Here is a 26,036-nt window from a genome sequence, read left to right as displayed (position 1 = left end):
CGCGGGCGGCGGCCGGGGCGGAGGAGCCAGCGCGGCCCATGGCTCCGCGGCTGCCGCTGCTGCTGCTGCTGCTGCCGCTGCTGCCGGCGGCGGCGGCGGCGGCGGCGGGAGGGGGGCGGCGGGCGGCGACCCCCGACGGGGCGGTCGCCAACTTGACGGTGGCGGTGGTACTGCCGGAGCGCAACGTGAGCTACGCGTGGGCTTGGCCGCGCGTGGGGCCGGCGCTGAGCCTGGCGCTGGAAGCGCTGGAGCGGGGCGAGCCGCCGCTGCTGCCGCGGCCCTTCTCGGTGCGCGTCGAGTTCATGAGCTCGGAGCTGGAGGGCGCCTGCTCCGAGTACGTGGCACCGCTCAACGCCGTGGACCTGAAGCTCTACCACGACCCCGACGTCCTTTTCGGGCCGGGCTGCGTCTACCCCGCCGCTTCCGTGGGGCGCTTCGCCTCGCACTGGCGGCTGCCGCTGATCACCGGCGGGGCAGTGGCGGCCGGTTTCAGCCGCAAACGGGAGCATTACAGCACGACGGTGCGTACCGGGCCCTCGGCCCCTAAACTGGGTGCCTTCGTCTCCCACCTCCACGCCCACTTCAACTGGAGCGCCCGCGCCGTCCTTCTCTACGTGGACCGCAAGACCGACGACCGACCGTACTACTTCACCGTCGAGGGTGTCTACCAGGAGCTGCAGGACGGCAGCAACCTCACCGTGCGCCACCACATCTACTCCCCCGACGAGGGTGGCCCCGACACCGCCGTGCACTTCATCAAGGCCAACGGGCGCGGTGCGTAGGGCGGGGGGGGGATGGGACCCCGCGCGCGACAGGGCTGAGCGCCCGGGGAGGGGTCTCCCCGCGGGGGAATCGCGGAGGGCTAGCAGAGGGGAGGAGGCAAAATCCTCCGTGGGGCGCAGAGAGGGGCTGGGGTGTGGTGGGATCCGTGTGAGGTGACGCGAGGGGTTCGGGGGTGCAACAGGGCACACGTAGGGTACAGCGAGGGGTTGGGCATGCGATGGGACCCGTCTGGGGGGCAGCGGGGGAACAGGGGTGCTGTGGAGCACACGTAGGGTACAGAGAGGGGTTGAAAGTGTGATGGGACCAGTCTAGGGCACAGCGAGGAGCCGAGGATGTGGTGGGGCACACATAGAGTACAGCAAAGGACCCGGGGGGGGTACAGTGGGACCCGTCTGGGGGGCAGCAAGGGCACAGAGACATAATGGGACCCGTGCAGGATACAGTGAGGGACCAGGTGCACAGTGGGACCCATGTGGGGCACCGCAAGGGTTTGGGGGGGACAATGGGACTCGTGGGGCACAGCAAGGGGCTAAGAGGGCAGTGAGATCCGTGTGGGACGCAGCGAGGAGATGGGGACACACTGGGATCTGTGCGGAGTGCAGCAAAGGGCCAAGGAGACAGTGGCACCTTTGTGGGGCACCATGAGGGTCTGGGGACGCAGCGGGACCTGTCTGGGGTAGAGTGGGGGGCTGAGGGCACAATGGAACTCATGAGGAGCCCAGCAAGGGGCCAAGGCACAGCAGGACCTCTGCGGGGCACAGGGACGGACTAGGAGTGCAGTGGGACCCTTGTGGGGCATGAGGAGGGGCTGGGGGTGCAGTGGGACTTGTGTGGGGCATGGGGAGGCTTGGGCAAAGTGGGTTGCATGTAGGGCACAGCGAGGGATGGGGGCGCATTTGGTTGCGGTGCAGCTGGGGGAGCAGCGAGAGCTGCATAGAGAGGTGGGTGTGCAGGGGACAAGGCAGGACCTGGGACTCCAAGCCACCCCGGTGCCAGTTGGAGGGGTCCAGGGTGGGGGGGTGGGGGGGTGGGAGGGGGCATGGGGTTCCCCCTCCCTGCCCCCAGCCCAGTCACCCTGTGCTGGGAGAGAGCTGGAGCAGACCCTCACCTTGGTGGGATGCGTGGTGTGAGGGGCACTGTGACCACACTGCCCTTACAGTAGCAGGATCAGGGTGTCTCCAGGGGCAAGCCACCTCCTCGGTGGCTGAAGGTGACAGTGTGGACGTGGCTGTCTGAAGGGCAGTACTGGCTGTGGTTATGTGCCCCGAGCAACCTGGTGCCAACACACCAAGGTGCCCATGCCATGCTTGGGCAGAGCCCCCCAGTCTGGGTGCCCGGGGCTGTGCCTGTCCCCACTGTGCCCCGGGGACGGTGCTGGGGACGGCCCCACCCTGCTGATGGAGGGGTAAATCAATCTGGTGCCTTATGAGCGTCCCAGGAGAGCGGCTATATCAGGAGCGAGAGGAAATGGAGGGGCTTACGGAGGCAGCTGGAGTGCGAGAGCAGCCCGATGCTCTTTCATTATTGATGAGCGGGGTATATCGATCCCGGAGCCAGCCGCTCCGTGATGCTTCTTAATGGATCCTGAGATGCTGTGTCATTAAGAAGGACATCGAGCCGGGACGAGTGGAGCCAGATGGGCCAGCAGGAGACATGGCCGAGGTTGCATGCGACCAGGCTGGGGGCATGTGGCTGGGGAGCTTTGGCGTGCTGGGTCGAGTTCCCCAGGACTGAGGCTGGTGGGGCTGGATCCATGGGGCTGAGCATCCCTTGGTGAGCTGCAGGACCTGAGCAGCTTGTGGCTACCCCTCTGGTTTGCTTGGCCGAGTGTCTGGGATGGAAGCTCCCTGCATACACCATCGCCAGCCGTGGTGTATAGAGCTTCATGTGGGATGGGGGCAAAGAACAGTGCAGGAAAAAAGGCTAAAATCAGCGATTCCCATCAACGTTTCCGGCTTGGTGCCATAAATCACCCCGATGGGAATCAGTCCCTACTGGTGTAGGCAGGGGCTCATGGCTGGTAGGGACTGGGGGAGGAGGCCAGGCATAGGCAGAGACCTGGGGGCCTCTGAGCCAGGATGCAGGGGGAGTCTGGGCCCCTCTGGCCACAGCCGAGAGATGAGGGCAGGTTGTGGGGCTGAATGCTTGGCCCCAGGGGGATGGGTGCTCAGGGCTGCAATGCTGATGTTAGGTGCTTTCTTAACCTGAGGGTGTGGGGCAGGGAGTGGGGACCCTGCAAGGCTGTCCCAGGAGTGTCCACCATGAGTGACATGGCATGAACAGGGAAGCAGGAGCTTTGGCCACAGCCACATCCATGTTCATGACCTGCAATGGTACCACATGTCGTCCCTCTTGATGTCACCTTCCTTATCTCAGGTGATGGGTAGGAGTTTGGTAAACCTTTCCTGGGGAAAGCTACTTCCCTGCCCGACTGTGTGCCTCCAAAGCTGCTAATGCCCGACGTTCATGGCTCTAAGGAGCAGGGGTGGGGGGATGTGGATGCATCGCCCTGTCCTTTGTATGTCTGCCTCGCGCTTCCCATTGCCCCTCTCACCTGTGCCTGGGCGACGTGCAGGGGCCCATGTCTCTCCTGCCACTTGCAAAACTACTGATATAATTAAAGCCATGGTTGAGGGAATTACTGGAGCATCTGCCTGCAAAGCCCAGGTCCCCTGCCTGGGGACATGGCTGGGCACTGCTGCCGGGAGGGAAGTGTGTTTGGTCCTTCCCCCTGCAATCCACCCGGGTGGGGAATGGCTGCTTGGCTGGGGTGAGGGTCTCTGCGCTGCAGTGCCTTGTGCTGCTGGGACTGCTTGAAACTGGGATTTGCAGGAATTTGCTGCCTGAAACCGGGATTCGCCCTCGCTTTAAGGTTATCTCCCATCAAGCAGGGGTCAGGCAGTGTCCTGCCACTCTGTCTGCATGCTCAGGGTCCTGCTCGTCCCCCGGGGCTCTGCCTCCTGCACCATGGGCACCCCCTAAATAAACACCCGAGGGATGCATGTGCTCCAGCCTTGCTGGGCCCCATTCCCCTTCTCCTTGGAGATGTTGAGGCTGCTTTTTGGCTGTTTGCCGACCCCTGGGGGGTTGTGCGAGCAGGCTGGGGTGCTGCTGGCCAGGCAGGAGGCAGCTGCCGGCGTCACGGAGAGCTCCGAGCGTTGACCCTTCCCTTCTGCGCGGCTCCTCCAACCTGTCCCTGGGGAGCCATGCAGACGCCATCGATCCCTTGCTCGGTGGCCTTTGACTAGGCAGGCTTTTGCTGCTGCTGCCGCCGCAGGGGCCGGCTGCCCGGGGTGTCCCGCCGGCTGCCACCAGCTGTTGCGGCTCCCCAGCCCTTGCGGTGCTGTGGGCTGCCTTTTCCTGGTGCCTGTGATGGGATGGTGAGGGTCCCATGCTGAGTCCCCATGGGGAGACCATCAGCCTGTGCATGTTGGGGAGATGCCGAGCTGCCTCTCCTGGCTGAGAAATTTGGGGATGGCACGTTTCTTGGTGCAGGACTAGTGAAGTAGGGAAGCAGAGTGTTTATTTGAGGTATTACAGCACTCGGAGGGAAACCATTTCAGACCCTGGAATGGGATTTTGCTCACGCACAGCCCAAGCTGCTGTGATTTCCCTCTCTCCCATGCCCAGGAGCAGCTCTCCACTTTGCTGTGGGTTTCCTGTGCCCAAGGTGGCTGTGCTGGGTTTCTTCTCCCACCCGTGGGCTGCCTAGCTGCCCCCATGGGTGACTCCATCAGCCCCACTGCCTGCATGGCTGGTTGCCCTCTAGCAGCAGGGATCCCATTCCAGGGTGCAGGGACCCCATCCCGGGGCATGAGGCTTCCTTGCTCTCCCCGGCCCTCCGTGCACTCCAAATCGCACTGGGGCGCGGGGCCCCATGCAGAAGGGCTGCGTCCTGGGGCCAGCGCCTGAGCATGACATTCCTCCGGCACCCGCCGCCTCCTCCATTGCTCAATCCTGGGTTCCCAGCCAGGCTGACTGGAGCGGGGGCCCTGGTTTTCCAGGGGGAGGGAGGAGGCGATGGCAGGATCCTCTGCGAGGGCGAGGAGGGCCCCTGCACGGGGGGGTTTCGGACTCCATCGGATGCCCGTCCCTGCAGCCCGTGGTGCCCTGTGCCAGCCCTGTGCCGCCCCCACGCAGCACCCAGATGGGCATCCCATCATGGCTGGACGAGCCCCTGGCCGCGGGTGAGGGCACGCGGGGCGGCTGGCCGTGGCCCGGGCACCCCCTTGCCGCATGGGTCGCACCAGCGAGATGCTCTGTTTCCAATTAGCGCCGGCAGCCGCCGTAGGTACTGGAATCCAGGAACCTGCGCATTCCTGCCGCACGGCTGGCCAGCCGCGAACCCAAACATGGGTTTGTCCTGTTCCCCAGCCCGGGTTCCCCAGGGGCCTCCGGCGCACAGCCCCGACGCCTCTCCCAGCTCCCTCAGTCCCCTGGCCGGGTCTGGCAGGAAGCAGCCAGGGAGTGATGCTGTGGGAGGCATCCCCTGGGCGGGTTTTGCTGGAGCAGGGTGCATGGGGTCTGTGCAGGGGGTGTCTGCCCCGTATTTTGGAGCAAGGGTTCCCCTGTTCTCCTTCGTCCCTTCAGCCCAAGGTGTCTGATGGGACCAGAGTGGGTCAGGGCCAGCGAGGGCAGTGGGGCTGAGTGGGCTCTGTGGCCATGTGGCATGAGAAGGTAGTGGGCTGAGCCGTGCCCCATCTGCCTGCTCTGCCTTCCCTGCGGCCGCTGAGTGTGCTCCCAGGGCTGCTGTGCCCCATTGCCCCAAGGGAAAGCATCCCACCCCACGCCTGAGCGGGGTGCCCCGGCATGGGGTAGCATTGCCCCTGTGACGCCCTGCATCTCGCTGGCAGTGGTGTATCTCTGCGGGCCACCGGAGATGCTGCGGCAGATCATGCAGCTGGCGCAGCGGGAGAACCTCACCAATGGTGACTACGTCTTCTTCTACCTGGACGTTTTCGGGGAGAGTTTGCGGGGAGACTCTGCTCGTGACCCCTTCAAGCCCTGGCAGCAGAGTCTGGGCCAGGACTCAGGGCTGCGCGAGGCTTTCCGGGTAAGCTGCGACCACCTGCCTGGGAACAGGGACAGGGACCTCCCTGGCCTGGCCCCAGTGCATGAACTGGGGTGCCGTGCCTGGTTGCAGATGGTGCTGGTGATCACCTACTATGAGCCCCAAAACCCCGAGTACCAGCACTTCCAAACTCAGCTCATCCTGCGGGCCAAGCAGAAATTTGGGGTGCAGCTCAACTACTCTCTGGTGAGTGGGTACCCCTGTGTGACAGTGCAGTGGAGACCCTCCCCATGTGGCTGTGGCACCTCACTGAGGTGCAGAGGGTGGGACACAGCCACAGGCACAGCCATCCTGCAGGATGCGTGTTGGCCCTGGTGTGGGGTTATGGGGCCGTGGGTGGGTGCATGGCCCCAGCATGGGGGTCCTGAGCCTGGGCTACCCCCATGCACGTGGCCATGGGTGCGCTGAGGTTTCCCCGGCAGATGAACCTGGTGGCGGGGTGTTTCTACGATGGGATGCTGCTGTATGCCATGGTGCTGAACGAGACCCTGCAGGAGGGCGGCTCCAAGAAAAATGCCACCCACATCATCGAGAAGATGCGAGATCGGAAGTTCCAGGGTAACAGTGGGACAGGGGCAGCTGGGCTAGGGGTGCCACAGGGGTGGTGGGACCCGGTCTCCGTCCCACCTGGGTGTCGCTTCTCCCACAGGGGTGACAGGGCTGGTGAGCATGGACAGCAACAACGACCGGGACACCGACTTCAACCTATGGGCCATGGGCGACCTCGAGAGTGGGCAGTATGAGGTGCGGGTTGGCAGCAGGATCCTGCCAGCAGCAGGGGATGGGGGACGAGATGCTGGGGGCTGGGGGGGCCTCAGCTCTCTCTGCCGTAGGTGGTGGGACACTACTCAGGTGTGGAGAAGCAGATCCACTGGCTGGGACGACCCATCCCCTGGGTGAAGGGGGCTCCTCCCTTGGACAACCCACCCTGCGTCTTCGATGTGGATGACCCCTCCTGCGATAAAAGTGGGTGTACCGTGTCTGCACATCCCTCGGTCCCCAGCACCCATCCCTGCAGGTGCATGGGGACCTAGTACCCGTGGCCAGCTAGGCCACACTGACAAACCCTCCTGCCTGCAGCACCCCTCTCCATGCTGGCCATCGTGGCTTTGGGCACTGGCCTCACCTTTGTCATGTTCGGCATCTCCAGCTTCCTCATCTTCAGGTCAGTTGGGTCTGGGGGAGCCTCTACTTGGGCACTGGGCACCCCTAAGCCTGACAGAGGGGCAGACAGGGTGGGGGGTGTATGGGAGCCTGATCTTCCGTGTGCCCCCCAGGAAGCTGATGCTAGAGAAGGAGCTTGCCAGCATGCTCTGGAGGATCCGCTGGGATGAGCTGCAATTCGGGAGTCCTGAGCGGTACCACAAGGCAGCGGGCAGCCGGCTCACCCTGTCCCTGGTGAGAGCTGCCAGTCCTGGGGCACTGCCCTCCTCCTGCCCCTGTCCCTGCACCACCTTCCCGCCCTGCATGACATTCCTCCCTTGCTGATCCCCTACACGTTCCTCTGTCCTCTGCAGAACCATGCTTGATCCGTCTCCTGGCCAGCTCTGAATCCCCTGCATAACACCATACCTCGTTAAGCTGCTATGTCACTGTGCATCCCCTACACAGCCACACCTCATCCATCCCCTACGCCACCTACATCCCCTGCAGCGTGCCATACTGCATCCTATAGTCTTCACCGTCTCTACTGGGCGTGCAGAGCTTGTCCTGACCCTTCAGAGCTTGTCCTACACCACCCCCTGCACACCCCTGACTGTCCCTGCCCTTCTCCATCGGTGCCTGTCACCCCGCACCTCAGTGTCCCCATCCCTAATCCCTTCCTACCCTGCAGCGTGGCTCCAGCTACGGCTCCCTGATGACGACCCACGGCAAGTACCAGATCTTCGCCAACACCGGCCACTTCAAGGTCAGTGCAGCAGGCGGGGAGCTGAGCCCTCCTCCCAAAACCCCCAGCCCTGTTGAGATACTCCCCTTTGGCTTCACCCCCATCCTATGGGATGCCAGCACCTTCCTCCCCTCCCCAAATCTGCCCGAAGATTTGCTGACCTCTTCTCCCTCCTTGGCATCCCAGGGCAACGTGGTGGCCATCAAGCACATCAACAAGAAGCGCATTGAGCTGACGCGGCAGGTGCTCTTCGAGCTGAAACACGTAGGTTTGGGGTGTGGGCTAGGGTGGGCACCCTGCTTGGGGGTGCAGGGGATGGTCGTGGTGCTGACGAGGGCTGGTGGGAGCAGCAGTGCATCCTGTCTGACCTGAAGTCTGTGTTGGTTCCACTTCCACCTCCAGATGCGAGACATCCAGTTTAACCACCTGACCCGCTTCATCGGGGCGTGCATCGACCCCCCTAACATCTGCATCGTCACTGAGTACTGCCCGCGGGGCAGCCTGCAGGTAGGGGGCTTGGGGGCACCACGGGTGACACTTAGACACTCCTGGTGACCCGGCTGGGCTGGGCATTTAGGACAGGGATGGGAGGGGGTGAGTGTCATGGAGCCACATGTAGCTGGGTGCTTGGTGAGGCTGGTGCTGGTCCCACCATCCCCTGGGTGCTTGGTGGGGTCCACTCAATGTGCTGCCCCAGGACGTCCTGGAGAACGAGAGCATCAACCTGGACTGGATGTTTCGCTACTCCCTCATCAACGACATCGTCAAGGTACCCAAGCAAGAGGCATGAGGAGCTGGGGGGGTTAGATGTGCCCGTGGGGGTGCCAGCTTCACCACATCTGTCCGTCCATCCGTCCCAGGGAATGGCGTTTCTGCACAACAGCATCATCGGCCACCACGGCAGCCTCAAGTCATCCAACTGCGTGGTAGACAGCCGTTTTGTGCTGAAGATCACCGACTATGGGCTGGCCAGCTTCCGCTCACCCTGCGACAGTGAGGACACGCATGCCCTCTATGCCAGTGAGTGGCATATCTATGCTGATGGGGGGGCTAGGGGGATGGGGGGGGCCCTGCCTCACCGCCCCTTGGCTGTGTCCCTCCAGAGAAGCTATGGACAGCGCCAGAGCTGCTGCAGAAGGCACGCCTGCCCACCCCGGGCATGCAGAAAGCTGATGTCTACAGCTTCGGCATCATTGTGCAGGAGGTCGCCCTGCGCAATGGCCCCTTCTACATCGAGGGCATGGACCTGAGCCCCAAAGGTGAGGGTGGGGGGGCAGGTGTGGGGTGGTCCCGTCCCTGCCGGGGAGGTCTGGTGCTCACTGGTGGCCACCCCCTGGCAGAGATCGTGCAGAAGGTGTGTAACAGCCAGAAGCCCTTCTTCCGCCCCTCCATCGACATCGGGGTGCACAGCGAGGAGCTGGCGGTGCTGATGGAGCGCTGCTGGGCGCAGGAGCCGGCCGAGCGCCCCGACTTCAGCCAGATCAAGATCTTCATCCGTAGATTCAACAAGTGGGTGGCTGGCGAGCGGGGAAGGTGGCCCTGGACGGGAGCGGGGACAACATTGCAGGGGTAGTTGCGGAGTCACCTCTTCCCGTGGTGCCAGCTGCCTGTGCTCTGGCAGGGAGGGGAGCACCAGCATCCTGGACAACCTGCTGTCACGCATGGAGCAGTATGCCAACAACCTGGAGAAGCTGGTGGAGGAGCGGACGCAGGCCTACCTGGAGGAGAAGCGCAAGGCAGAGAACCTCCTCTACCAGATCCTGCCCCAGTGAGAGGGGGGAGAAACAGGACCATGTGGGGCCGGGGGTTGGCATGGGGTCTGCGTGCACCCTCTGCTGTTCAAGCATGCGGTCCCTTGCCAGCTCTCCATGCTGGTGTAGGGCAAGGGGGGCAGGGGGAACAAGGTTTGGGGAGGTAGGGAGCCCACTACCATCCCCCTTTGTCCTTGCCAGCTCTGTGGCAGAGCAGCTGAAGCGTGGGGAGACGGTGCGGGCTGAGGCTTTTGACAGCGTCACCATCTACTTCAGCGACATCGTGGGCTTCACTGCCCTCTCGGCAGAGAGCACCCCCATGCAGGTGAGAGCAGGGCTGGGGAGGGGATTCTCATATCCTGGCCATGCCGTCCCCGGGGCTGGGGCAACGTGTCCGCTCCCAGCCCCACACGCACCCTTGCTCCATCCAGGTCGTGACGCTGCTGAATGACCTCTACACATGCTTCGATGCCATCATTGACAACTTTGACGTCTACAAGGTGAGGGGGCTGTGAGCAAGTGCAGCCCGCTGAAGTAAGGCAGGCAGCAAGGAGCCCAGGGTGTACCTGCCCCCCTTGACCCCTCAGGTGGAGACCATTGGGGATGCCTACATGGTGGTGTCGGGACTGCCGGTGCGCAATGGGAAGCTACACGCTCGCGAGATCGTCCGCATGGCCCTGGCCCTGCTCGAGGCTGTCAAAACCTTCAAGATCCGGCACCGGCCCAATGACCAGCTCCACCTGCGCATCGGCGTACACACTGGTGAGCCTCCGCGCTGGCCAGCACCACGGCGGGGTGGTGCCTGCCTGCCCACCCCGCAGCAGCCCTAGGCTTCTCTGCACCCACAGGTCCTGTGTGCGCCGGAGTCGTGGGTCTGAAGATGCCGCGCTACTGCCTGTTCGGGGACACGGTGAACACCGCATCCCGCATGGAGTCCAACGGCCAGGGTGAGCCAGGGGGCTGGCAGCTGGGGTCTGGGGCCATGCGTCATGCCCTGCTCCTGCACCCAGGCATGTCCCTTTTGCCCCTCTGTGCTGCCCAGCCCTCAAGATCCATGTCTCGTCCACCACCAAGGAAGTCCTGGATGAGTTTGGCTGCTTTGAGCTGGAGCTGCGTGGGGATGTGGAGATGAAGGTGAGAGTGCGGGGACCTCAGCAGGATGTCAGCCCTTCCTGCTGCAGGAGCGTGCAATGGGTGGGTGGGTTGGGGCTGGGTCCCTCCATTGCTGTCAGTGCTGGAGATGGCACCCAAGGAGCAGCACCCAGCGGGGGGGCAGGGAGGGTCTCACCACCACCCTCTGCCCCCCAGGGCAAGGGGAAGATGCGAACGTACTGGCTGCTGGGCGAGAGGAAAGACCCCAAAGTCATCTGAGCCTGGCGGCAGTGGTGGAGCCCCAGTGGGGGCCACCAGCGTTTCCCAGTGCTTGGACACCTGGCACATACAGGGACCCCCCGCCCTGTTACTGCTGCCCCCCACCACCACTGCAGCCCCCCTGCTTCAGCAGGGCTCGGGCGCGGGGGCCAGCGGCCACGGCACCGCCTGCCCCCCTCCATCGGCACCAGCAAAGCCCACCTCCCCCGTGCAGCCTCTGCCAGAGGGGGGGAACCTGCCCCAATCCAGCCCGGGGAGGACCCCATATCCCCCCACCCTCTGAGGTCCAGCCCTCTCCCCTCCTTCCCTCTCCCCTCTGGCTCAGCTGGCTCTGAGCCGCTACCGGGGCCTGGCTGCCCCGAAGGGCACTTTGCTGTCTCTTTTCAGTACCTGGCCCCCGACAGAAGTCGTGCCCACATCACCCCCTCTCCGGGGGGGCAGAACTGGGAGCTTCTGCTGGGACTGACCCCTTGGCCAGAGCAGGCTTCAATGCTGCGGCTCGCCCCCAGTCCCAGTCTCCCCCTCCCCTGTATATAGCCCCACCAGGTCGTGTAAATACTTCCCTCCCCAGGTGTAAATATAGGAGTCGCTGCAAACTATTTTGTTGAAATACAAACTTCCCCAAACCCCTCTTGTCCTCCGACCTCTGCTTTGCTCTCCCCCAGAGCACCAAGCAGGGTGGGGGTCCGGGGAAGACACCGACCTAGATGGAGCTCAACCCGGGCTGGAGGTGGCTGCCCAGAGCATTGTACCCCAGGGGTCCGGCCGCAGCAAGGGGCAGGGATTTGGGGATCCGGCACAGGGTGGCTGCAGTGGTGACTGGCGAGGGCTCGGGGCAGTGCTGGGAAGGCAGGGCCGCCGCGGCGGGGTTTGCTTTGGCGCGAGGGCTGCGGTGCGTTCCTCTGAGCTCATGCTCTGGCCACGCCGCCGCCGCCTCCTCTTACTGGAACCCACCTGTGCCTGGGGACGGGGGCCATGTGTCACTCGCTGCGGGTGCTGGGAAAGGGCACGTCCCAGGAGACAGAGCTGTGCCAGGGGCTCTCTCTCTGTGACCAAGGAGGGAGGCTTGGGGCCATTGCATGTTTCGGGGCAGCAGTGACTTGCAGAGAGGCTCGGGGTGTCCCCATGCCTGCACTGCATGGCCCCACAGGGATTGTGATACCAGGGACACAGTGCTCCCCCTCCAAATGCCCAGCCTGAGGACAACTCTGGGATGTCAAAGACACTAGGACCACTTGTGCCCCCCTGCTCTTTATTGCTTGTGGGACCGGAGTTGGCTGCTGAAGGGAGCGCAGGGCAGGGGCTGCTCCAGGTACTCGGTGATGGGGGTGGAGAAGGCTGCATTCCTCCGAAAGGGACTGTCCCCGCTGCAGATGCCTGTGACACCCTGGGGCGACGGGAAGTGGACAGGTCCCCATAAGAAGCCGAGTCCCCCAGCTGCCGGCAGGGGAGGGGGTTGGGGGCTTACGGGCAGGCTGCGGGCTTGCTCCAGCCAGAAGGTGCAGGGCTGCTCCGTGCAGTAGTTGTGGGGCTGCAGGTGGAAGCAATGTGACAGTGGGGGGCGGGGGGGACAGCACGCCCAGGGGGGACATGGGAGCCTTGTGGGCTCCCTGGGGGCTGCCGCAAGCTGGGGAAGGGGCTGTCACCTGCCTGTACCTGGGTGGTAGGCAGTGGCGTGAACTGGCAGCTCCCGGTGCAGTAGTCACGGTGCACGGTGGAGACTGACTCCATGGGCCTCCGAGGAGGAGAGATCTCCTCCAGCATCTCCTTCCTGCTGACACAGCAGACCTCACACCCCTCAGCTCTAGGGTCCCCCCCGCCCTGGGCAGGGGCCTGCAGCAGGGTCCTCCCCTCCAAGGCATGGCTCCAGAGGAGAGTGGCACACAGGGACATGGGCTTGCCTGTACTTCTGGTAGAGCATGGACTCCAGCATGGCCTTCCGTGGTGCTGAGGGGGAAGAAGGCACTGTCAGCACTGCAGCCAAGATCCCCTCGCTGCCTTTTTGGGGTGCATGTGGGTTGGGAGAAGGGGATCAGCCTCACCTTGCCGCAGCAGCAGGGGCCTCTGTGATGGGTGATGGGCGTCCTTCATGGTGGTGCTCTCGGTAGGCCAGGAGAGGAGCTGGCTGACCAGTAGCCCGTGGTGGCTGTGCCAGTGGACAAAGCCCTCACTGCCCAGCTGCTGCCCCGGCACAGGGTCCGCGTGGTTCGTGGCTCCCTGAGGATGAATGGAAGGGGCTGCAGGAAGGGGGCGGGAGCCCACCCCGCAGTGCCCCACGTCTGCTCCTGGCTTTTAGACTTTCAATGGTCCCGTGGGGCTCTGGGCAGGGCTTAGGGGTAAGAGCGAGTTTCCCCCTCCTGCTGAGTCTCCCCAAGTCGGGGGCACTGCCTCATACCTAAGGCCATGCCATGTAGGCAGGTGCCTGGCACAAGCCCTGGGAGCAGCCACAGAGGTACAAGCTACAAAAAGCGGGGATGGTCCTTCCAGCCACCTCCCTGGGAAAGCTGATGTGGGAGCAGCTGTGGCTTGGGCAGGGCTGACCTCTCCTATCTGCTGGGGGTCAGCTGGCCTCATACGGCCACCCTGACCCCCTGGGTGCTCAGCCTGCCCTTACAGCTGGGCAGGCACTTCTATGGCACTCAAACCGTGGCATCCCCGGGCTGTGGCACGGCTTGGCCCATGATGTTCCTAGCTCAGCTCGCCCAAGCGGGTGTCCCTGCATCCCGCAATGGGCTGCAACACCCAGCTCCCACCACCCCAGCAGCAAGCTCCCAGCTCTCTGCCTTTTGTGCTATTGAATTTCATCCCTTTTCCATCACACTGGGCTCAAGGTCATCCAGGGAGCATCAGCTTGGCCAAGGGCAGCTATTTAAAGAGAGGGGGCTGCCCATGAGCGGAGAGCTTCACAAGATAAGCATGTGGGACGCGGTGGGATGGGTTTGGAGGACCATTTCCCCTTATGGCCCCTCAGCTGGTGGTTACCTCCTCCTGCCGGTTGTGGATCAAGCAGCTCTCCTGAGGCATCAGACAGCTGGGCTGCTCCGTCGGCATTTGCAGGGAGGCGGGCAGTGCTGGTGCCATGATGGGGGTCACCTCGCTGCGACAGGTCCCCGGCTTTCCAGGACAGGGTGGCAGCTCAGCCTCACAGGGATCCTTCCCAGCCTCAACAGGGGACATCGTGCTGGGCACGGCTGGCAGGGCCTCGGCAGGCAGCTTGGCCATGGCCGACAGCATCTCCTGGGGCACCTCCTCCATGGCTGGCATCTCCTGGGGCATCTGGGTCCTGGCTGCCGGTGTCTCCCTATGACACAGAGGCTTCTCCGTGGGCACCTCAGGCAGGGGGACATCACTGTGGACCCTGACCACACACAGTGGCCTCTCCCCAGGGCACACAGGAGGCAAGTGGCCCATCAGAGCCATGCTGCAGGTGGGGACAGTCCTTGAGGCAAGGCAGTGGGGTGCATCTTTCAGGCCCCTCTCACCTGCCACATCGTCAGCCCCCACCAGCGTGGGCAGGACCCTGATATAAGAGACCCCAGGTCCCCAGTGGTGTCACACCCATCCTGGGGGGACGGGACGACAAGGGACTCCTCTCCCTTCGAGGGGTGGAAGCAGTGCCTGCAGCTGGGTCTGTGCTCCAGCAAGGTCTCCCCCTCCGAAACTCCCCTCTCCCCACCCTCCTCCAGCAACATCCCCTCCCCGGTGTCCCTAGCCCAGGCTCTGTCTCCCATTGGCCCCCCACTCGCACAGGGCTCCCTCCCGGGGCTCTGCCCTCCAACATCCTCCCCAGGCGCGACTCCCCCCGGGCCGCTCCCCGCCCCTTCCATCTTCTAATGCCCTCCTGTCCACGCAATGCTCCCCAGGCCCTGCGCCCCAGGTGTTTCCCTCGGGGGTCACATCAAGCTCCTACACCCCTTAACGCTTCCCCCGCCCCCGGTGCCCCCGGCCCGGCCCCACCCTTGGGGGGGGGGTCTCTGTCCCCCGCCGCTGCACTCCCGGCTCCGTGGCGCCTGCGCCGGGTGAGGCTGCGCCGTCTCCATGGAGACGGTAAACACCACACTCATTGGTGGAGCCGGGGGCGTGCGTACCTCCCATTGGCCGACAGCCTGAAGAGGGGGCGGGCGCGGAGCCCGCCCGGGGGGCGGGGCTAGATCGGTGGCGGCAAGAGGGCGTGGCGAGGGGGCGCGGCCGGGGCAAGTGGGCGTGGCCGGGGCAGGAAGGGGCGAAGGCGCATGGCTGGGCCCGGTGCGGGGCGACCTCCCGGCCCGGGGCTGTCTCCATCCCCGAGCGTCCACGTGCCCTGGCCCCGGGATGCCCTGGTGCCTCGGAGCCGCCACCGGCGGGGGCTGGGAAGGAGCCCTGGGCCTGGCGAGAGCTCGCAGGGCCCGGCCTGAGGCCACGGGTGGCCCCGGAGGTGCTGGAGGAAGGGGGACGAGTGGGCACCGTGCCCGGGTGGGGACAGCTCGGCCCCAGGCGGGACGTGCCCTGCGCCGTGCAGCTGGGGACACGCTGCTCCCCATAACTCGGCCCAAGTGACCCCCGTGCCTCCCCCGTTTCGGTCTGGCCCACGGGCATGCCCGTCTGCCCTCGGGGACCCACGCCTGGCCCCAGGATGGGACCGGCCAGGCGCCTGGCTGGGCACAGCTGGTCCCCCGCAGGCGTGGAGCTGCTCCTCTTGCCGCCAGCCCTCTCTGGGCCCCCGGCCCCCATCCCTGCGGAGGCCGGGCAGAAGAAGGGCCCTTTGACAGCGCGCAGCGGGCTTCAGCACGAGGGCTGTTATTCCAGCCCGCTGCGGTGTGCGCTGCTGGGGCCGCCACACGCTCAGCCTTGGGGCCTCTGTTTTTTCTGGCCGGGGCTCCGCCTGGCCCCTCTGGCCTCGGCTGGCCGGGGCCCCCAGCGGGGACCGCTCCTCCCTCCGGGCGCTTGGCCCCACGCGCCGAGCAGGGACTCCTCGGAGCCCATCTGCCGAGCAGCTGCGAGGAGGAGGGAGAGACATGCCCTGGAGCTCAGGCTTGGCAAAGGGACCCCCCTAGGCTGGGGCTGCACCAGCTCCACTGCCACTGGAGGTGGGTTCTTGGGTGCCCCGAGGGCTGGGTGCTCACTGGCAGGGTGCTGGGGTGCATGCTGCTTGTCGTGCCCCCATGTTTGGCCTTGGGCTGACCCCTGAGGTACAGCTGTACCCCTGTTCATGCTGGGAGGGTGACAGTCTGGACACTATGCACCAGCTTGCACCCCAAGGCGCTGTTCCTATGAGCACTTCCCAGCCAGACATGCGTGGGCTTGCCCCCATGGCAGCCAAAAGCCTGTCTGGGCAGCATGGGTGCCTGGGCACACCAAAGGCACATCAAAGGCACACCAAAGGCACCGCAGTACAGTGTTGGACATGGACCCTGGTCATGCCATCCCAGGGGTATGCACTTACTGTGGGGCAAACTGCTCTGGGGTGGCATAGGGGCCGTCACTGTGGGGCTGCACCCTGGCAGCATTGCCATGAGGCAGCAGCCCTGGAGCTGCTGGAGCACATCTGGCTGCCTCTTGCAGGCTGACACATCCCCCGCTGCCCCCCTGCCTGGCTTTTTTGAGAACTTGCGTCATTTGTGATAGTCTTCGGCTGAGGAACGAAAACATCCCTGCCCCCCCCGGCCCAGCCCCATGGGGCCGTGACCGCCGTGCTACCCTGGGGACCGACAAAATAAACGTGGAGCAGGGAGGAATGTGCTAGCAGGCGTCTGTCGCCTGACCTCGTGTGCCAGTGCTCGCCCTCTGCCCAGAACAGCATCCCTGGGGGGCTGCTCCGGCTGAGCCCTGAGGGACCACGCACCAGGGATCTCCTGCCTCTCTTTGGGATCCTCACCTCCACAGAGACCTCCAGCCCCTCTTTGGGGTCCTCACCTCCTTGGGGATCCCAGCCAGGAGGAGTCCCCAGCCCTGAAGCAGGGCTGTCCCACATCCAAGAGTGACCCCAGCCCATGCTGAGGCTCAAGCAGGTCTCAGAGCCAGGAAGCAGCAGCATCCAAGATTTTTAAGGTCCATTTGCACCCCAAAACCACTGCCCACGCTATACTGGGTGTGAAGGGGGAGGCAACCAGGCTCTGTCGCAGCCCCACGCTGCTCCGGGGGGGCCTCGCCGCCAGCGCCACCGAGCCGGAGGCCAAACAGAGCCGCCATTCTCCCCGGCGGGCTGCGGTCCCCTGCGCGGCTGGCGGGGGCCCAGGCAGCCCCGCCGGTGGTGCCAGGTGGGCCGCGTGCTGCGCCAGCACCGGCCCCCGCCGCTAAATATAGCCACGGCGCCCGGCTGCGGCTCAGCACGCAGCAGGAGCGGGAGGCGCGGGACAGGGAGCGCAGGGGCGGCCGCGCGCTGGTGGAGAGCGAGCGGCCCGCTGCCCATGTCTGCGACCACGGCGAGCGAGCGGCCACGAGTGCCCCACTCGGGGTGGGCACGGCCGTGTGCGGGCACGTGTCCGCAGTCGATGCGGGTCAACATGTGTGTGTGTGAGCGCTGCTGCACCTACAGTGCTGCTCGTATTTGGCATGTACAGGGGGTCTGTGGTCTGCAACAGTGTGTTTTGCACTGTGGTGCATGCTCGTGTTTTGCATGTACAGGGGGGTCTGCGGTGTGCAACTGTGTTTTGCACTGTGGTGCATGCTTGTGTTTGGCATGTACGAGGGGTCTATGGTGTGCAACAGTGTGTTTTGCACAGCGGTGCATGCACAAGGGGTCTGGGATGTGCAGCACAACGCAGGCACAGGGGTCTGGTGTGGGAAACTTTTGCACAGTGGTGCACGCACAGAGGGTCTGGGATGTGCAATGCATTTCGCATGGTAGCACGTGCACGGGGGTCTGGTGTGAGCGGTGCAACTTTTGTACAGTGGTGCACACACAGGGGGTGCGGGGTGTGCAGTGCCACGAGTTGGGCACGGTGGTGCATGCACAGGCAGTGTAACGAGTGCAGTGTGCAGTGGTATGGGGGTGCACAGTGGTACAGGGGTACGTGTATGTGCAGCAGGCAGCATGCCCACCACGCAGCCCATCCTGCACTGCCCTCAGCTCAGGGCTATGAACCATCTGGGAGCTCCCAGCAAGGGCCCTCTGGGGTGGTGAGGAGTAAATGTGCAATTAGCGCTTTTAGTTCAATTTAGTGCAATTAGCTCGCTTTTGCAAGGCAGAGAAGCACCAGTGCCTGGCGCAGGGCTCTGGCAGCAACACGGGGGTGCCTGGGGGCACCAAGGGTGGGGGGCATGCAGGGGTGCTGGGTTGTGGCAGCAGGGCTGAGTGGGCAGCCCAGGGCATGGGGTGCTGTTGGCACTCCCAGGACATTCCTCAGCTCAGGGATATCCTTGTGGCACACAGCTGACTCCCCCACTGCCAGGGTGGGTGTGGGCACTCCGCAAAACCTGCTTGCTCCAGCTGGGGGGCTCCAGCACAGGGAGAAATGGGATATGTGAAGCCTAGCCTCCCTTCCAAGAAGCAAGTCCCACCTGCATCCCCAGCCCAAGTCCTGCTGGCATGTCCCTGACACACTGCTGTGACACCTGAGGCCACTCCTGCCCAGGCTGGCCACCCCCACCTGCAGAAGGGCCACCCCAACACAAAGCCACCGAAGCCACCACCAAGGCGATGCTTTATTGGGGGTGGTGGGTGGGGGGGGGGCTCAGCCAGGAGGCCAGCCCAGCTGCCGCCCCCCCAGCACGTGGAGGTGCAGGTGGTAGACGGACTGGGCGCCATGCTTCCCGTCGTTGATCACTGCCGGGAGAGGGACAGGGGATCAGCACAACCCCTTCACTGGGCCGCTCCCCCGGGACCACTGGCGAGGGTCCTGCCCCATGGCACGGCAGGGGACACCAACTCACCGAGGCGGTAGCCGTCAGCCAGCCCCTCTGCCTGTGCCGTGCGTGCCGCCACCACCAGCAAGTGCCCCAGGAGCTGCGGGGGTGGGGGGAACAGGAGGGTCAGCACCATGCATGTCCCCCCCTCGGTGTCCCAGGGACCCCTCTCCAGACTCACCTCAGTGTCCTGGGGACCCACACGGCTGATCCGGGGGATGGGGTGCTTGGGGATCACCAGGAAGTGGACAGGGGCTTGGGGGGCCACATCGCGGAAGACCAGGCACTGCCGAGGGGGGGGTGGGGGGACTAGGATGAGCTCCGCACCCACGGGAGCTAAACCCCGCCCCGGCTTCCCGATGCGGGCACGTGCCCCACTGTCCCCGCTACCTTGTCGTCTTCATAGAGGATGGTGGCAGGCACGCTGCGGGCGATGATCTTGCTGAAGATGGTGGGCTGCCCACCCGCCTCCTCGCCGGCCGCCGCTGCCTGCCGCGCCTTGCCCACCTCCCCGTCCTGCCCGCCCGCCGCCGCCACGCAGCGCCGGGGCGGAGGGGGCACACGGGGACTGAGGGCCTGGGCCACCGGCGGACGGGGCACGGCGACCTGGGGTGGTGGGGGCAGGTGGGAGTGATGAGCGCAGGGGCGATGGGGGACGCAGTGTGGGGTCCGGGGGGACGCGTCGGGGAATTGGTAGGGGGGTACGTTGGGGAATTGGCAGGGGGATGCGTTGGGGAATTGGCAGGGATACGCGTTGGGGAATTGGCAGGGATACGCGCTGGGGGAAGCACGGGGGGTCGATGGGGGGTGAGTGGGGCTGGGGGGGGAGCGCATGGTGGGGTGAGTGCGGGAGGCACGTGGGGTGACCGTGCACACTGGGGCGATGGGGGGGGCCGCACACGGGGGGTGCATCCTGGGGTGACGAAGGATGCACGCGGGAGTGGGGGTGGGGGGTGTACTCCGAGGCCCCGTGCCGTGGCGTGGAGGCGCGCGCGGCGGGGATCACGCCGGCCGCGGACCTTGCCCGGGGGTGTGAGCAGCGGCAAGGGCGGCTCAGGGCTAAGGCACGGCCGGACTCGGCCACTTTCCTCCGTCTCCCTCTCCCCGCCTCCGCTCCGCCCCTCCCCTCCCCGCTCCCACGCGTGTCCCCCCGCGCCCACCTGCCCCGCGCGCGGCGCGCCTCGCACCGCCCAGCCGCGCGCCAGACCGCGCGCCAGCACCGCCGCCATCACCGCCGGCACAGCCCCGCCCCGCCTCCCCATTGGCTCCCGCTCCTGCCACTCCCACCCGACACTCCCACCCCCCCCCGCGGCGCCTTAAAGCGCCCGCAGGCGCCTGCGCCCACGCGTGACAGGGACCCGCACGCGAAGGCCCCCCGGCAAGAAGCGCGCGGGGCTCCCGCCCGAATCGAACACCCCCCCCCCTCCCGCACCGTGGGTGCCGTGACCACGCGTGGCGTAGCAGCCCCCCCCCCCCCCCCTCCTCCCCCCCAGTCACGGACGGCGGGGCAGAGGCTGGTGCAGGCGGCATTTATTGTGCTCAGAAGCCCATGCGTGGGCGCTTGCGGCGCGGCTGGGAGGCGGAGGAGAGCTGGCTCTGGGAGGAGGGGATGCAGAGCTGGCTGGCCTGGCTGCCGGGGGGCTCCGGGGGCTCGGGGGGACCCTCTGCCCACACCGCCAGGTAATCCCGCAGCGTTTTCCGCCGCTCCTTAGGGATGCCGCGGCAGCGCAGGCTCTGGGAGGAGAGCAGGGCTTCATCGGGTGCTGACAATGTCGGGGGGCTTCCACCGGGTGGGGAGCCCTCCTGGGGGAGCAGCCCCCCCTCCTGGGGGAGCACGGCGGGACGGCCCGGGGACAGTGGCATGGGGGCGGCATCGCTCAGCTCTGACAGCTCGGACTGGTAGGTGAGGGAGGAGGTGAAGCTGGCCGAAAGGCTGCGATGGCCACGGGCTCGCTTCTGCCGCCGCCGCCGCTCCCGCAGCGCCCGCTGCCTCTGCGCCATGCTGGAACTCGTTCTCTCCTCCCACCACTGCCACCAGTCCCCGGACCAGGCTGCTGTCAGACGGGCGCTCAGGGGGTCCGGACCTCCCGTCGGCTCCGGGGGCTGTGGTAGAGCAGGGGGTTGAGGGGCTGGGAGGTCCCAGTGCTGGATGAGGCCCCCTTCCCGCATGGCCTGGCGCAGTCGCTGCCGTGCCTGCCCCTGCAGGGCGCTGGGGCCTGCCGGAACCTCCAGCTCCTTGCGGGTGAAAAGGCGCTTCTGGCTGAGGGTGGGGGGCCAGCCATGCCGAGGGGGCTGCCTGCAGCCTCTGGAAAGAGCCTTCAGCCAGCGGCGGTAGCGCAGGGCTGCGGCTGGGCTGGGTACTGCCGGGGTGGGCTGGGGGCTGGCACAGGGCTCCTCGGGGAGTTCAGCTTCCTCCTGGGTCACGGGCCTGCCCATGTCCTCCTCCTCCTCGTTGATAATCACCTCCAGGTTGGACAAGTAGAAGGTTTGCTCTTCCTCCTCCTCTTCTTCTTCCTCGCTGCCCAAGGCCGGTGGGCTGCTGGCTGGATCCTCGAAGAGAGGGGAAGAGCCAGGGGCTGCCGCAGCCTCATCCCCTGAGGCGGGCGCAGGGGGCTGCGCTGTCTCATGGGTCAGCCTCTGGCAGAAGACATCTCCAGCCTCAGACAGCTGGAAAACCACCAGGGACTCCTGTGGCCCGTCCTCTTGCAGCGCGGCGGCCAGCCCTGTGGGGACAGCAGAGGCATTGCCTAGGGCCGCTCCCGCAGCCTGGCCAGCAGCGGGGAGTCCATCCACCCCCCCATGGTTCCGCTCACTGCTGGCTCCTGACCCCCACGTCCTTTTCGAGGTCATTAATCTCTGGCACGGGGTTGTCCAAGGCTTTGCGTTTGCTTTTTCAGCTGCTCCCCCCTACCCCCCAGGCATGGCAGGGGCTATACTCCCCTCCTCCAGCCCAAGTTCTCCACGCCAGGGCCTGCACCCGAGGGTTGTGCGGGACACCCACCAGCAGCCGGGGCACTGAGGCGCTCCTGGAGCAGGCAGTGGCGGTGCGGAAGCTGGGCAGGCAAGTGCTGCAGGCAGCCGGCAATGCTGTGCAGCTTCTGTGGCAGCCCCGCCAGCTGGCAGGCTGACCGGCTACCACCTGAGGAAGAGCAGCCAAAAATTGGCTGGTGAGCACTGATGCTGGGGCAGCAGCTAGTACCAGTAGCGAGGAGGCTGGGACGTGGGAACAGAGGAGACTCAGCCCCACAGCATCCCTGAAGCCCCCATCTCTTACCCCGGTATTGCAGCAGCAGCAGCTCCTGGGTGCGGGATGTGCCGAGCAGCACCTTATGGCTCCTCCCGGGCCCTCCCGGCATCAGGTGGGCAAACAGAGGGGGGGCCTTCATCATGTGTGCCCACTTCAGCATGGGCACCAGCGGCAACCGCTCGTCCATCACGTACACAGAGAACTGGGACAGGAGGCATGGTTCAGCGGGGCTCACCCTGACATGCTGTGGCAGCCCCTCCTCAGCTGGGTGATCCCCCTGCCCCACAGGCACTGGGAGCTGGGGCTGTACCAGGGTGCCCTCCCCTCCAGCCCCTGGATGTCCCTCCTGGGTGCGGTGGGACTCACCTGTGTGGTGACGAGGTGCTGGGAGGGGTGAGCTCTGCCCAGGTACATGGGTAGCACCACGCGCTCGCCCTGCTGGCAGCCGGCTTCCTCACCCACTTTGAAGAATTCAAAGTGGCATCTCTCGGGGGCCTGTAGCAGCAAATTGGGGTGCCTTCAGCATCCCAGGCTGAGGAAACCTCTCTCTCCCCTGCCTGCTGCCACCCTCCCAGGCTCACTCGGGCATCCAGGCACTGCAGGCCAGTGCGGTCTGCACAGCTCAGCACCCGCGGGTGGGCAGTGAAGTCACTCCAGCGCCAGGGCGAATGGTCCCGAAAAAACATGGTCTGGGGGTCATGGCGGAGCCGCTGCAGCCTGCGGGGAGAAGGCAGTGCCAGTGCAGGGCAGAGCTGCCCCTCTCGCTTGGGCTCCCCCCACCCCCACTGATACCCAAGGGCCTGCTGAGCCCTCTCCCAGCCCCGAGCACCCCATCTCACCCCGTCTCGATGCTCCAGAGGTAGACAGCCCCGCTCTGGGTGCAGACAGCCAGCTCCCCCGGGAGGTGAGGGCTGCGGGATGAGGGGCACAGCATCACTGCTGGGGTGAGAGCACCCGCCACTGCAGGGAGGGCTGCAGAGGCGGCAGGGCCCCCCCGGTGCCTACCTGACGGTGAGGCAGGAGGCAGGCACGCTGGTGCGGATGACCTGTAGTGGGGTGGGGGCCATCCCCGTCCTGCCTGGCACCCTCCAAACACCGCAGTGATAGTCAGAGCGGACGCCGACAAAATCTGGCAGGGGACAGAAGGTGGCATGTGAGAAGGCAGTGTCCCAGCCACTCCCTGTGACCCCCTCACTGAGGCCAGGGCATGAGGTGCCCGGCTCACGGTACTCCTGGGGCTGCCTCACCTTCCCTGTCCACCCGGGCAGCAGCCACTTGCTGAATGCGTCCGTTGAGCTCAAACTGTGCCGGGGAGCCCCGGGCACGGGGCATCTCCTCCAGCACCACATCCTGGAAATCTGAGGTGCTGGTTAAGGGGAGTGCAACACAACCCTCACGTCCCTCCCCAGGGACACCTCACTGGGAAGGATACAGAGGTGGTTCATGGCCTGCCCTCCGGGGTACACCAGGTGGCCCGTGCGTGCCCCTGCGTTCTCAGGGGGCAGCCACGCCAGCGCTCCCCCCGTGGGGCTGTCATCGAAGAGCAGGCCAGCCCACTGCAGCAGCAGCTCCTCGTGCACACAGTCGGCCAGCAGCCCCAGCGGCACCTCGAAGAGCCAGTCGCGGCAGAGGTGGGAGAACCAGCGCAGGCGGGACACTCGGTGTTGCCGGGGGCAGCCACTGCGGGGGGACACATGGCGTCAGGCAGCGGGAGAGCAGGAGCCCCCTCCCAGCCCTCTGCAGAGCAGGGAACATGGGGGTGCTCACCGCCTGGCCTCCAAACGGTCGATTTCCTCCATCAGGGCTGTCATCCGGATGGTGCTGTCTCGTGCCTGTCTCTGTGGGGAGGAGAAGGGGCAGAGGCTGTGGCTGGCAGCTGCACAGGGAGGGGCGGGGGATGGTGTTGTCACCCCTGGACACACACTGACCTTCAGCTTGGAGTTGCCCAGGTAGAAGTTCTTGTGCAGCAGCCGCCCCAGGGAGCCAAATGCATCTTCTGGGTGATCCACAAAGAAATGGCCCAGCTGTGCAGGAAGGACAGGGAGGGGTTGAGATGTGCAGCGATCCCATGCCGTCCCCGCAGGTCCTCAGCAGAACACGGTGCCCCAGGCCCTACCTGTCTGGTGAAGTCCAGGGCAGCTCCAGACTTGCCTGCCCGCAGGTTCCTGTGCAGGACACCGCGGCAGAGGATGTCTTGAGGCACGAGCGAGGGGACCCAGCAGCCTGCAGGGAGAGGGGAGGGGCTGGGTGGTACTGCACAAGTAGAATCATAAAATTGTTTAGGTTGGAAGAGACCTTGAAGATCATCAAGTCCAACCATTAACCTAACACTGCCAAGCCCACCACTAGCCATGTCCCAAAGCACCACGTCTACACATCTTTTAAACACCTCCACGAACGGTGACTCAAGCACTTCCCTGGACAGACTGTTCCAAGTCTTGACAACCCTTTCGGTGAAGAAATTTTTCCTAATACCCAATCTAAACCTCCCCCAGTTCAACCTGAGGCCATTTCCTCTTGTCCTATCGCTTGTTACTTGGGAGAAGAGACCGATACCCACCTCACTACAACCTCCTTTCAGGTAGTTGTAGAGAGTGATACGGGCTCCTTTCAGCCTTTTTTTCTCCAGGCTAAACAACCCCAGTTCCCTCAGCCACTCCTAAGACTTGTGCTCCAGACCCTTCACCAGCTTTGTTGCTCTTCTCTGGACATGCTCCAGCATCTCAATGACTTTCTTGTAGTGAAGGGTCCAAAACTGAATACAGGATTCGAGGTGCAGCCTCACCAGTGCTGAGTACAGGGGGACAACCACTTCCTTTCTGCTGCTGGCTGCACTATTTCTGATACAAGCCAGCATGCTATTGGCCTTCTTGGCCATCTGCGCACACTGCTGCCTCATATTCAGGTGCCAGCTGTCCACCAACACTCCCAGGTCCTTCTCCCCCACCACTCTTCCCCAAGCCTGTAGTGTTGCACAGGGTGGGGTTGTTGTGACCGAAGTGAAGGACCTGACGCTCAGCATTGTTGAACCTCATACAACTGGCCTTGGCCCTTTGATCCGGCCTGTCCAGATCCCTCCGTGAAGCCTTCCTACCTACAATCAACACCCCCACCCAACTTGGGGTCATCTGCAAACTTAGTGAGGGTGCACCGGTTGTACTGGGACACAGCCGCAGCATCGTGGGGCCATGGCTCACCCGTCCCTGAGCCCTCCTGTGCAAGCACCCCCAGGGAGAGCTGCTAGAACTTCCCGTGCCGGCCCAGCAGAGCCGTCAGGGATGCCAAGCTCAGCAGGCACGGGCAGAGATGGAAGGGGATGTCCCCCTCCCCTCCCCGGGCAGCGTACCCCCCTCCCGCCCCCCGCGGCCCTCACTCGCGTTGGGAGGCAGGAAGGGGACGGCAGCGGCGTCGGTGGGTTCCCAGCTCTCGCCCGTCCCGCCGCGGCGGGGCACGAACGCCGCCTCGGCCCTGCAGGGAGAGGAAGCGGGAGGTGAGGGCGGCCCCGGCCTGGCCCCTCGGGCCCGGGCAGGGCGGGCTGCGCCGCGGCCTCACCTGCCGACGGCCGGGGCCGGCCTCCAGCACCTGCCCGTGCTCGCCCCAGCCGGCAGCCGGAGCGGGGCCGCCCTCCTCCCGAGGCGGGCCGGCGCCGAAGTAGGAGGGGAAGAGAGCGGCCGGGAACTCCATGGCGCCGCGGGGCGCCGGCAGCGGGACGAGGGGACTAGGGCGCGGCGCGGCGGGGCTGAACGCGGCCCGGGAGCGGGCCCGGGCCCGGCCGGGGGGTCCCGAAGGGTCCCGGATTCCAGGAGCGGCCGGCAGCGGGGAGCGGTGCGGCCGGCAGCGGGGAGCGGTGCGCCCGCCGATGTGGCGTCGTGACGGCGCCGCGCATCAATCAGCGCCGGGAACGGAGCGGGACCGGAGAGGCGACGGCGGTGGCGGCGCGGGGCGCTACCGCCCCCTGGCGGCCGGCGGGAGAAAACGCGCCGCCTCCGCCGGGACCGAGGGTCGCGGGGAGCGGGCGGAGGGAGCGGCGGGGGAGGGACCGGGATGGTGCAGGACCGGCACTGGGGCAGCCAAGGGGACCGGACCGCACCGGGGGCCGGG

At 65.5% G+C, this 26,036-nt stretch overlaps 5 protein-coding genes across 6 annotated transcripts; 1 reads left to right on the top strand and 4 right to left on the bottom strand.

The window, feature by feature from the left end:
* Positions 1-38: 38 nt before the first annotated feature.
* On the top strand, positions 39-10,864 carry NPR2 (natriuretic peptide receptor 2). Its single transcript, XM_086628882.1, has 22 exons — positions 39-774; positions 5,637-5,836; positions 5,927-6,040; positions 6,277-6,412; positions 6,504-6,598; positions 6,688-6,820; positions 6,935-7,019; positions 7,132-7,252; positions 7,689-7,763; positions 7,929-8,006; positions 8,145-8,249; positions 8,440-8,511; positions 8,603-8,762; positions 8,846-9,001; positions 9,083-9,251; positions 9,364-9,510; positions 9,695-9,818; positions 9,925-9,993; positions 10,081-10,255; positions 10,342-10,440; positions 10,536-10,627; positions 10,802-10,864. Exons 1-22 carry the CDS (start codon positions 39-41, stop codon positions 10,862-10,864), a joined length of 3,204 nt encoding a protein of 1,067 aa, XP_086485008.1.
* A 1,252-nt stretch (positions 10,865-12,116) lies between these two features.
* On the bottom strand, positions 12,117-12,800 carry SPAG8 (sperm associated antigen 8). The gene is made up of 4 exons (XM_086629240.1): positions 12,766-12,800; positions 12,521-12,635; positions 12,333-12,395; positions 12,117-12,251 (listed from the first exon to the last, which is right to left on the bottom strand). Exons 1-4 carry the CDS (start codon positions 12,795-12,797, stop codon positions 12,117-12,119), a joined length of 345 nt encoding a protein of 114 aa, XP_086485366.1. The 5' UTR covers positions 12,798-12,800.
* A 32-nt stretch (positions 12,801-12,832) lies between these two features.
* LOC147526327 (uncharacterized) lies at positions 12,833-14,284 on the bottom strand. Its single transcript, XM_086629239.1, has 2 exons — positions 13,847-14,284; positions 12,833-13,081 (listed from the first exon to the last, which is right to left on the bottom strand). Exons 1-2 carry the CDS (start codon positions 14,282-14,284, stop codon positions 12,833-12,835), a joined length of 687 nt encoding a protein of 228 aa, XP_086485365.1.
* A 4,232-nt stretch (positions 14,285-18,516) lies between these two features.
* HINT2 (histidine triad nucleotide binding protein 2) lies at positions 18,517-19,950 on the bottom strand. The gene is made up of 5 exons (XM_086629353.1): positions 19,850-19,950; positions 19,079-19,232; positions 18,870-18,974; positions 18,716-18,788; positions 18,517-18,608 (listed from the first exon to the last, which is right to left on the bottom strand). Exons 1-5 carry the CDS (start codon positions 19,948-19,950, stop codon positions 18,517-18,519), a joined length of 525 nt encoding a protein of 174 aa, XP_086485479.1.
* Positions 19,951-20,227: 277 nt separating this feature from the next.
* TAF1C (TATA-box binding protein associated factor, RNA polymerase I subunit C) lies at positions 20,228-25,619 on the bottom strand. 2 transcript variants are annotated; one of them, XM_086629722.1, is made up of 14 exons: positions 25,488-25,619; positions 25,309-25,396; positions 24,052-24,158; positions 23,864-23,959; positions 23,703-23,773; positions 23,368-23,615; positions 23,183-23,293; positions 22,941-23,064; positions 22,775-22,846; positions 22,517-22,652; positions 22,302-22,430; positions 21,963-22,137; positions 21,690-21,827; positions 20,228-21,411 (listed from the first exon to the last, which is right to left on the bottom strand). In XM_086629722.1, exons 1-14 carry the CDS (start codon positions 25,617-25,619, stop codon positions 20,228-20,230), a joined length of 2,811 nt encoding a protein of 936 aa, XP_086485848.1. The 2 variants fall into 2 exon arrangements, with proteins under 2 accessions (XP_086485848.1, XP_086485847.1); XM_086629721.1 differs by having other exon boundaries at positions 25,309-25,409; positions 25,495-25,619.
* Between the last annotated feature and the right edge of the window lie 417 nt (positions 25,620-26,036).

Source organism: Tauraco erythrolophus, chromosome Z (genome assembly GCF_009769465.1).
Source record: "Tauraco erythrolophus isolate bTauEry1 chromosome Z, bTauEry1.pri, whole genome shotgun sequence".
NCBI classification, from domain to species: Eukaryota; Metazoa; Chordata; class Aves; order Musophagiformes; family Musophagidae; genus Tauraco; species Tauraco erythrolophus.
Note: the sequence above shows the minus strand (reverse complement) of the source record. Positions and strands in the feature narration are given on the sequence as shown.